The 11,570-nt window shown below is 37.4% G+C and overlaps 1 protein-coding gene across 1 annotated transcript in view; it reads left to right on the top strand.

Moving 5' to 3' along the window:
- The window catches only part of MOSPD2 (motile sperm domain containing 2), a 61,423-nt gene that overhangs the window by 16,209 nt on the left and 33,644 nt on the right, over positions 1-11,570 (top strand). Inside the window, exons 4-7 of the mRNA XM_007466335.1 lie at positions 506-592; positions 2,023-2,177; positions 5,813-5,873; positions 8,370-8,408. Of these exons, the coding sequence (XP_007466397.1) occupies positions 506-592; positions 2,023-2,177; positions 5,813-5,873; positions 8,370-8,408 (342 nt within the window). The remainder of the gene's footprint in view (positions 1-505; positions 593-2,022; positions 2,178-5,812; positions 5,874-8,369; positions 8,409-11,570) is intronic.

Below are 11,570 nucleotides of genomic sequence, written 5' to 3'. Positions count from 1 at the left end.
CGGCCTCACTGGGGAGTGGACCCCCTGCTGAAGGATGTAGCATTTTTTTTGAAGTATTTCCCACCTGCCCCAAGATTATAAATGTATTAGACTCTACTGGTTATCAAACTTTGATTTCTTATACCACGTCTGAGGCTATAATGTGGATATTTACTGCCATGTTCTTTTGAAATTGTCCAATCATAATATTTGTTTGCAAGTCATTATGTGGAATACAACTAGAACATGGAGATGTGTCCACGTCATAATGGCCGATATGTAAGATGAAATGGATTTTTTCCATTTCTGTCATCTGTGTCTTTATGTAGTTTTTTTTCTACTTAGTAAGAAACACCATTTTTTATCGTCAGAGGTTCTTTCCAGATGTTTGCATAAGCTTTTTCTTTTTTTAATTTATCTTTTTTTATGTCAGAGCTACTATATTAACAGTAACCTTTATGTTGTAAGTTTTGTTTTTAAAAGGCATCTAAGTTACAATTACTCATCAAACTTTATCACTTTTTAGACCTGACTGAAGCCTCCATTCCCAGGTGGTTATTGGAAATTGGTGGTATTTATCTCCACGGTTATGACAAAGAAGGCAACAAGTTGTGTAAGTATAATGTATGTACTGGTTTTTCAGGATTTTGAGATGTAGCCATCCATCTCAACTGAATTAATAATAGGCAGAGCTTTCTACGTATGTACCACACATCAGGTTTCCTACAATAGGGATTGTTAGGGCCAGCTGGACCAAGCGTCACATAGTAGTTGAATGTACCGTTTGCATTATAATAAAGTAGGCTGTAAAGGCAAATGCCACATCCCATCACACAGGCAAAATGATGTAACTCAGAGTCATTATCTTCTTTCTAATTTACTGATGTTAAAATTCAACCCAGTATCTTTATGGAAAATCTTTTTGATAGTCACTAAGGGTGGCTAAATGGGCCAAGCCGAATTTTGGGCAAAGGGGACAGAGGAATAACTTGGTTTGTACCAATGCTGGGACTCAGCAGGAGTGTCAGAGCCCCATCCTGAGCAGATGTCCTGCCAAGGCAGTTTGCTGCACCTTCGTGCCTGCCTTGCGCACCCTGTGTGTGGCCCGTGGTCGGCTCCTGTTGTAACAGTGCTCTCGTAGCGTTTTCCTCCCATTGCTGGCTCCCCCCTCAATCTTCCTTTCCCATTCCTCTTATTCCACCTGTATCTCACATGTGCTTCCCAGGCTTTGTTCCTTTCTTGGCCTCTTTTCCTTTCCAGCTGATGCAGTCTCCTTGGGTGATCTCAAGTACGTTGGCACCTTCAGCTGCCTTCCCCCCAACAGCGGTGACCCCAGGCTGTCCCCAGGCCACATGCATGTACACATCCAGCTGCCCACCGGATTGATGGTTGGCCACCTCCAATACAACACACAGCTGAACCACATGCGTCCCACCACCCGACCTCCCTGTACTCCCAGCTCGGGCCCACAGCCATCGGCTCTTCCTCTGACAGAGCTTCACTTTAGCCCCTCCTCCGATTTCAGTAGCACTTCCTCAGTTCACTCCCAACCCCTACCCCCTTAGCATTTCATGCAGAGTCCTTCAAGCCCCGCCTGTCTCTCTGTTTAGCTGCTCCTCTCACCACTCGTCACATTTTGTCCTAGCTGCCACCACTCTGAACGGTTGCCAGGCTCTGTCCCCACACACGACACCCGCTCATGCTGCCATCGTGCTTCCGTCTGGCTTTTCCTCTGGATGGAACATTTTTCTAGTGCTCTGTTTTTTGTTAAGCACAGTGTAGAGTACTTTTAGGTTATTACCAAATACTGTTTTTTCCCTTACTTACTAAGGGGGGAAGTGTATTTTCTAAGGGGGGGAAATAGTTTACCTTTCTGCTACTCTTTAAGGTTCCCAAGTATATACTATTTCGAAGAGATGTTTTTAATCTGAGAAACAAAATAAAGACAAATGTCAAGGAAAAGGAATGATATAATATATGCATAAGTAATATTATAATGCCGTAAATATTTTTTCTTATTTTTATCTTATGACCTGCTTAAAGTCTGGATCAGGGTGAAGTACCATGTAAAAGACCAGAAGACCATATTGGACAAAAAGAAGCTTATTGCGTTCTGGTTGGAGCGGTACGCTAAGAGAGAAAATGGGAAACCTGTAACAGTGATGTTTGACCTGTCAGAGACTGGAATAAATAGCATAGTAAGCATTTTTCATTAATTCTAAATCATTGTTTATCATGGCATCCTCCCTCTCTCCTGTCCTCCCTGCCACTACCCCCTTGACCAAGTAGTCCTGTAAAATAGAGCTAACCAAGTCATGTTTGGGATTTATTTCCACCCCCTGCATTGTGAGTGAAGTCAAACGTGGAATAGGATTTGCAAAAAATTAAATGTGCTTCAGTATTTGGCATTGAAACTGTAGATTTCCTAGAAATGTTCCTTGTCTGATACACAGGATATGGAAGGAAGACGTCGAGGTTGGGAGGGTAATGAGTAGATGTGGTAACAGTGAACTTTTCTATCAGAGCTAATAATACCCTATACAGCACCTCCCCTGTGCCTGGCGCAGAGTAATGCACTCAGGAAATGTGGAGTACAGTAATGTATGCTCTCCAGCGTACCATTACCCGCATGCCATGTTTTGCAGTGGCGAGATGTTCACCTGCATTTTTGCACATCCAGCACTTTGTGATTTTGTTGAGGTTTTTCGTTTGCTCATTTAGGTTCACTTTCTGTTTGATTTGGTTAGCTTTGGAAACCAGTTTACTTCAGGTGATTTTGCCAAGCTTAAAAAATAAATAAAACCTACTAGTCTTTAATTTGGGCCCTTGTGACCTTAGTGCTAACTACAAACCCTTCAGCAGTGTTGGAGATTTGTTGGCGCATTTATTAGAGCTGTTGTCTCTAACGCTCAAAGCTGGGCTAATTCTGGTAGCAGTGAAGTGGTGTTCGGAGACATGCCTTGGGGCAGTGTTGAAATCTTTTTCAAAATCCAGTTGGCAAAGTATGTTAATATCCCTGAAGTGTTCGTATTCATACTCTTTGCCTGGTAACTAACTTCTGGAAATCTATTCTAAAGAAATAAACCTGAGTATAGAAAAAGTGTACATCAAAATGTTTTTTCAGAGTGTCATTTAAAATGGTGAAAAAGTAGAAAAAATGTAAATGTCAATACAGTGAAGTGAATTATGGTGTATCTCATTGATGGAGTATGTGTAGCTATGTAAAATGGTGTTTGTAAAGAATTTGTAGTAATATTGGAAAATAGCTTTCTTTTTAAGAGAAAAGGGCGACAGGGTTATATCATAGTGATACATAGCCCCCAAAAGGGAAGCCTTAGACATTAAACAAACAAACAAACAAAAACAGGCTGGAGTTTTTTTAGGCAGTGGGACTACAAGTTGTTTTTCATCTTTCTTTGTCTCTAAGAGTCATTTGCCCTGGATTATTTTTTCAATCTAGTTTCCATGTCAATGAGTTCTAGATTACAGAGTAAACCATTTTATACCCAAAATCTAAATCAAAATGCCTAGATAAATAAATATTGCATAATAAAAAATTATGATTCTGTTATCCTTTATGTATGATAGTTTTCTAATTATTAATCCAGAATCATAAAAAATAAATGTTAATGTTTTTTATTGACAAATACAGGGGCAAGGAATTGAGCTGATTATTTTTCAAGCTACTTATATACTATTTCATTATCTTTAATTTATAAAGTTTATTTGCATTACTAAGTAGTTAAATCATTAATGTTTTCAAATACTAGAATCTTACTGAATTATGTTTATACATGACCCTCGTAATTCAGAAAAGATTTAAGCCAACCTTTAAAGATGTATACATAATTGCAAGTCAAAATTTAAATTATTTACTAGAGTTAGGCCACTAATTTGGCTTTAAGCTTGCCTGAAAGAAATGGAATCATTTAAAATTACTCAGTGAACACAACATCATAAAGCAATTATACTCCAGTAAAGATAAGACAAATAAAATAACTCAGTGGACATACTTTAAAACCAGCATTTCAGGAGAAGTTTATCTATTGCTGATACTTGAACCAGAAGAAAAGTCTTTCTTTTTTTCTTTCCAAGTTTTATTCTTTAATTTAAAAAATATATTTATTTATTTATTTTTTATTTATTTTTTGGCTGCACGCATGTGGAATCTTAGTTCCCCTACCAGGGATCAAACCCGCACTCCCTGCATTGGAAGCGTGGAGTCTTAACCACTGAACAGCCAGGGAAGTCCAGAGAAGTCTTTCATGGGTCTTCAAAGGGAAGACATTTTACAAGATAATGAATAGCATCCTTGAAAACATCCTCACAGAATGCAGAGCAGTGGGTTTCATGGAGCTTCTTTATGTAGTACCCACTAATACACGTACACCAGTGGCATCCTATCAAATAGACTTGAATTAGCAGTAATTTGGGATTTTATAAGCAAGGTTATTCAATTAAAGATGAAAAGAATATTGGACAGAGACTTTTGGGGCAAAGTCTGGAGGCCACAGGTCATATACTAGGTAACCAAATCTTAACATAACTAGTTATTTTGAGATACCTTCTTTGACTCTTACTTAACTACAGATTATTCAACTCTGTGCACAGTGGATATAATGATTAGTTATAAAGGTATTATTATATGCTAGGATTTATACCATAATAAATACGTAATATAGTTATGGATGCTTATTTTCAGTTTATTAGCGTTAAAGATGCTACAACTCACATGCTAGGAATAACTTTATAGACTCAGGTCTCTAGGGCAGCTCACCTTTGAGTAACTGATGGATTTAAGTTTGTCTGTTTGTATCTTTCATCCTACAGTCCTTATAAGATGGCTGATCAGTAAGTCAGCCTGTGGCCAGTGGAAACACATGGAATGAAATGATCCATGTGAATAGTAACCCTAATAATCTAGTTTCATGTTGCTGTGTTCAGTGCAGTAGAACCAATAGTCAGCTGTGTCTCCTAGAAATTGAAGTCAATGAACAACATTTAAATATAAACGAAAAAACTCTAATTCTTATTCTAGGCTCCTACACAAGAGGAAAGAAGCTAGAAGTGAAGTAGATACAGCAGGCCAATATGATCAGATTAACTGTTGTATAAAAGATTAATAAAATATATTTTATTGACTATTATGAGGTATAGAAATTAGGTTTAAAAAACAAACATATCAGAATTAACATGCCATATATATTGTCGTTCCAAGTAGTCAGGTTGAAAACTATATACTTGTTCTAATAATCCTTTAATTGTTCGACAGTTGTTTAGAATTTCTTTACGGGGATTCCTCTTTATTTTTTATTTATTTATTTTTTTGAGGTACGTGGGCTTCTCACTGTTGTGGCCTCTCCCGTTGCGGAGCACAGGCTCCGGACGCGCAGGCTCAGCGGCCGTGGCTCACGGGCCCAGCCGCTCCGCGGCATGTGGGATCTTCCCAGACCGGGGCACAAACCCGTGTCCCCTGCCTCGGCAGGCGGACTCTCAACCACTGCGCCACCATGGAAGCCCGGGGGTTCCTCTTTAGATCCGTTTTATAATGCCACATTACCTTAGCAGCCTGAAGTATCTCACTAGTCTGGGGTAACATGAATGACGTTTAAGCTAATTTCTTTAACTCCGTTTTAGGACTGATTATTATAAGTAGCTTAATGACTTAAAAACTAACTCCTGGGAATATAAATATTTATTTATGAACTATTTTTTAAAGAATTTAATAATTGCCTCATTTATATTTAATAATTTATCACCTTTAGAAATATGCAATCTAAAATTCTCTAATGTGGACAGTCTTAAAGATTTAAATGTATAATCTTTCTTTTAGGACATGGACTTTGTACGCTTCATCATCAACTGCTTTAAGGTTTATTACCCTAAATACCTCTGTAAGTAGCTTCCTCTTTTATAAAAATACAATATAGCAAAACCGTAGACAGTGTCTAAGAATTGTGGAGCTTTGTATTATTTTAGACTTTAATACCTGGGACATTGTTTTCTGGTGAAGAGCTTAAATATGTTCTAGAAGTTGAAGTACATATCCTAGTAGGTATAGGAGAAATTTTTCATAAATAATCATTGTCCTTTACAGTTAGTTTTAAGAGTTCAAGTTATAATCTGTGTATATGCCATCCTGTCACACACACACACACACACACACACACACACACAGATGTAAAAACATACATTTATTTCCAAGATCATCCCATTTTTACTAATGTTTCAATTGAGAAATTAATTTTAAATATTATTTGGAACTTCTTACATGCAAGAAACAGATGAGCAGTATTGGTAAGTAAAGTATACTGTGTGATAAGCAATACTCATACATAAAGTACATTGTGTTTCTAGTTGCTTTTTTTAAATTGTCATTAAGAAAACACTTGACTAGTGTTCACAACATTTGAATCTGGCATTTGGAGTTTGTTTTTAATTGTGACTCTTCTATTAATTACCTGAATGAAGAACTCCTAAATATTATATATTCATTTTTGACTTAATAGATTTACATGATGGCTTCCCCCTAGGGAAATCAAGATGCCATTCCACATAAACAGTCAAATATTTTTAAAAACCCCAGTGGGTTGAAAGTGAAGAGACAGAAGAGAGGCAACAGGGACATCAGAAATGGAAACTCACAGGTCTGCCTGGGCACACCCCTGGCAAATACCACAATTAGTGTCTTTGGGGACTTGTGACTCAGGTGACACTAAAGCATGAAATGCCTAAGTCATTTTATTTTGATGTGCTTTCACATTAGTGTTAATGTGATGTGAGAAACAGACAGAAAGCATGGTGGATATCGAGGATCATTGCCACTCCTAGCCCTGTGCTCTCATGTCTTCAGAGAGAGTGTCGATGAACATTTTTAGGTAAAAAGAATGTCTAGTTTGGGGAACCTGTAGGATCTGCTGTTCCTTCTGAATTCTTCCTGGATCTGGCATAGACCCTGATTCATTAAGACTTGCTGAGTGGTGCCAGTCATTGGTCAGTAGGGAATCACTGCCCTGTATTATTAGATTTTTTCTTTCATGTACAAAATGAAAATAAAATATCCACTTGTTTATTGAAATATCCAAAGGGGTTTGTGAAGAGCTATTTATAAAGAACATAAATATTACTATTACTTTATAAAACACATCTAAGATTCTTTTGAGAAAACTATTAATAAATTCATGGGTGTATATAAAGATGAACTGAACACTGTCATTCCAAATAACTAGAGATAATGTATTTATTCTAGCTACATAATGTTTTGCAGACATTGAATTTTTTTTTTTTTTTTTTTTTTGCGGTACACGGGCCTCTCACTGTTGTGGCATCTCCCGTTGCGGAGCACAGGCTCCGGATGCGCAGGCTCAGCGGCCATGGCTCACGGGCCCAGCTGCTCCACGGCATGTGGGATCCTCCCGGACCGGGGCACGAACCCATGTCCCCTGCATCGGCAGGCGGACTCCCAACCACTGCGCCACCAGGGAAGCCCACATTGAATTTTATAGAATCTTAGGTTGATCATGTTTCAAAATTTGTCATGAAATATAATATTCTTAAAATCTTGAGTCAAAATCTTTTTAGGCATATCTCAGATGAAGACTGACGTATTGAGCACCAGGGTACCTCTTTGCAAGTACCTTGTTCCTTACATGTGCATTATTTGTCCTACATTAATATAATCATTCTAGGAAGTTCTCTGTTCAGGGAAGAATGAAATTATGTTTTGATTCATCTGGAACAGAAGAATGAATTTGTTATCAAAAATCCCCTCTGTGGGTTCTGATTCTTTCTCACAGTTGTTAATAGGGCTGCTTAATATCTTCATCTAAGTATACAAATAAAATTTCTGTATACTTTGGGATTATTGGCTTCCTGAGGCTCATAATATTAAGAAAAGTTGAAATCATTTTTGTTTCCTAAAACACAATGATTTATTAAAAATGGGGCAGCTGTCAGAGTGGGTTTAACAATATAATATCTAGAAAACTAGAATTGAAGCCATAAATTAGACACTGAAATCATTTTAAAGCTCAGTGGACTTTAGCACTAATATGACATGCCACAGCCAGAGTTTCCACTTACCCACTTACTATTTTGTTTGGTACCTTTCTGCAAACAACAAAAGCGATAAATGAATAAAAGAACACACTATTTGCCAAAGGGCAGTGATAGTACATTATTCATTTCACACAAGCCATCCTCCTAGGTGAGCCCCTCACTATTGTGAGAAGTCAGTTTAGTTCTAGCACCACTCACACTTTATGGAATTAAAACTGAGTCATCCATCTCAGTTTTTAGATATATTTAGGTCACTAGTTTTTTTTAGGCCAGGTATAAGTGACTACTATTGTGGTACAAAGTCGACAATGAATTTTTTTTTAATCTTTCAGCAAAAATGGTGATCTTTGATATGCCTTGGATAATGAACGGTGAGTATATTACTTATACTTTCCTAACATAAAATGTCTGATTTTTTTTTCTTTGCCAATTTAGCCGTATTTCTATGGTTGTTTAAAAAAGAATGTTATTGTGTTTGGTGTGTAATTTTAAGAGGCTGGAGCTAGAACACGCAAAGGCTGTTCCTAAGCAACCTGGGCCAGCGTTGTACCCCCAGGCTCTGGGGATACCCATTAGTCTTGTCTAAAAACAGTTTTAAAATGTTCAGTCATTCAGGTAAAACTATAGCCAGAAGCCTGTTTGTCATCTACAGATGGGATATGTCACAGAATGCAGACCTTGGCTAGGTTCTCTCATGGGCTTCAGGTGTTGAGGAAGAAAATGGGATGAATCTAAAATTTAGTTCAAATCTCTGTAGTCACATAATCCTTAGGACAGTCATGGTATATATATTTGGCAAAAGAAAAAAAAATTTAAACCATTGAAAAACATTCTTTACCAACTCGGATGTGGTTATAAATTTAGTGTTATTTTCGGAATGTGCATTTTCATTCGTGTTTGCCAATCAGTTGTTAACATAGAAAGCAGTAGAGAAAAACAATGAAATCAAAACTCGGTTCTTTGAAAAGTTCAACAAAATTGACAGAACTTTAGCTAAACTGATGAAGAAAAAAAGACTCATTATTAAAATCAGGAATGAAAGAAGAGACATTACTACTGACCTTACAGAAATGTAAAGGATTATAAGGGAATACTGTGAACAGTTGTGTGCCAAGAAATTAGATAACCTAGATGAAATGGGCAAGTTCCTAGAGAGACACAAACTATCGAAATGGACTCAAGATTCTGAATAGAAGTATAACAAAAGAAATTGAATTAGTAATCAAAAAACTTCTCACAAAGAAAAGCTAAGACCCCAAATGGCTTCACTAGTAAATTCTACTAAACATATACAGAAGAATCAACACCAGTTCTTCTCAAACTCTTCCAAAAAATAGAAAACACTTCCCAACTCATTTTATGAGGCAAGTATATCCCTAATAATAAACATCACAGAAAAAGAAAACTAATATCAGACTAATATCCCTTATGAATATAAATGGACCAGCCCTCAATAAAGTAACAAACTGAATCTAGCAGCATATAAAAAGGATTATATACTGTGATCAAGTGGGATTTATCTCAGAAATGCAAAGTTGGTTCAACATATGAAAATCAACCAGTTATCCAACATATTAATAGACTAAAGAAAAAAAACCACCTGATCATCTTAATAGACACAAAAAGTATTTGACAAAATCCACTACATGCTCCTGATAAAAGCACCCAAGAAACTAGGAATAGAAGGTTCAAAGAGTTGGAACAACTGCAAAGTTAGTTGGATCACAGTAGTTCACACAACACTACCCTCACTTATGACGCTAATTGTAAGTTCAAGGGGTTTCCAAAACTACCCTCAGGTTTACTGGAATCATTCACAGAACTCACTGAAAGCTATTGTATTCACAGTTATGGTTTATTACCAGGAAACAATTCAGATTAAAATCAGCCAAGGGTTAAAAAAAAAAACATATGGTAGAATCCAGGGAAGTACCAAGTGTGGAGTGTGTTACTTTCCCGTCAGTATGTGACGGTGCTCATGAAGTATTTTCAAACAGGGAAGCTCACCCAAACCTCAGTGTTCAGAGTTTTTATTGGGGCTCCATTTCCTAGGCCTGACCAGTTTATCACATGGTTCATCTCAGTCTCCAGTCTCTCCAGAGGTCTACAGATACTGTGTGACCCAAAGCCCCCACCCTAAATTGTATTGTTCCAGTGTGACTCGGGGTCCCTAGGCAAACAAAGACACTCCAACGGGCATGAAGTTTACCTCCAGAAGCTGAGGGTAAAGGCCAGACCTTTCTTTGGGTAAAGTTAATTTTTCACAGAAGAGGATTTCCTCACCCCGATAAAAGGCATCGACGTAAAACCAACATCTATGAAAACCCACGGCTAACATCATACTTAGCAGTAAAAGAATGAATATTTTCCCCCCTAAGATCAGGAACAAGATAAGGTTGTCAGCTCTTACCACTTACATTGCCAGGGCACTTTGGCAAGAAAAAGAAATAAAAAGCATCCAGATTGGAAAAGAAGAAGTCATACTATCTATATATGCAGGTGACATCTTCTGTATGGAAAATTTTAAGGAATACACACACACAAAAGCCTATTAGAACTAATAAATGAGTTCAGCAAGGTGGCAGGATACAAAGTCAATACACAAAACCAGTTGTATTTCTGTACACTGGCAATCAATAATGCAAAAATGAAATTAAACAATTCCATTTATAATAGCATCACAAAGAACAAAATACTTAGAAATAATAAAAGAAGTTGAAGACTCATGCTGAAAACTACAAAACACCATCGAAGGAAATGCAAGACCTAAGTAAATACTCATCTCTTGTTAATAGATTAGAAGACCTAATATTGCTAAGATTCAATGCAGTCCCTGTCAAAATCCCAGCTGCCTCCCCCAGTTTTTTTTTTTTTTTTTTTTACAGAAATTGACAAGTTTGTCCTTAAATTCATATGGAAATGCAAGAGACCCAGAGTAGTAAAAATAATCTTGGAAAAGAACAGTGAAATGGAAGGACTCACACCTCTTGATTTTTTTTTTTTTTTTTTTTTACAGAAATTGACAAGTTTGTCCTTAAATTCATATGGAAATGCAAGAGACCCAGAGTAGTAAAAATAATCTTGGAAAAGAACAGTGAAATGGAAGGACTCACACCTCTTGATTTTTTTTTTTTTTTTTTTTTTTTTTTTTTTTTGGCTGGATTGGGTCTTAGTTGAGGCACACAGGATCTTTTGTTCTCATTGCAGTGCGCTGGCTCTTTGTTGCAGTGCACAGGCTTCTCTCTCGTTGTGGCGCGCCGGCTCCAGAGCACATGGGCTTTGTAGTTGCGGCATACGGGCTCTCTAGTTGTGATGTGTGGGCTTAGTCGCCCCACAGCATGTGGGATCTTAGTTCCCTAACCAGGGGTTGAACCAGCGTCCCTTGCATTGCAAGATAGGTTCTTAACGACTGGACCACCAGGGAGGTCCTGTACCTCTTGGTTTTAAAACTCACTACAAAGCTATAATAATTAAGATGTTGTGGTGTGGACATCAGAATAGACACATAGATCAGTAAAACAGAATTGAAAGTC

Source organism: Lipotes vexillifer, unplaced genomic scaffold (assembly GCF_000442215.2).
Source record: "Lipotes vexillifer unplaced genomic scaffold, Lipotes_vexillifer_v1.1 scaffold169, whole genome shotgun sequence".
Classification (NCBI taxonomy): domain Eukaryota; kingdom Metazoa; phylum Chordata; class Mammalia; order Artiodactyla; family Lipotidae; genus Lipotes; species Lipotes vexillifer.
Note: the sequence above shows the minus strand (reverse complement) of the source record. Positions and strands in the feature narration are given on the sequence as shown.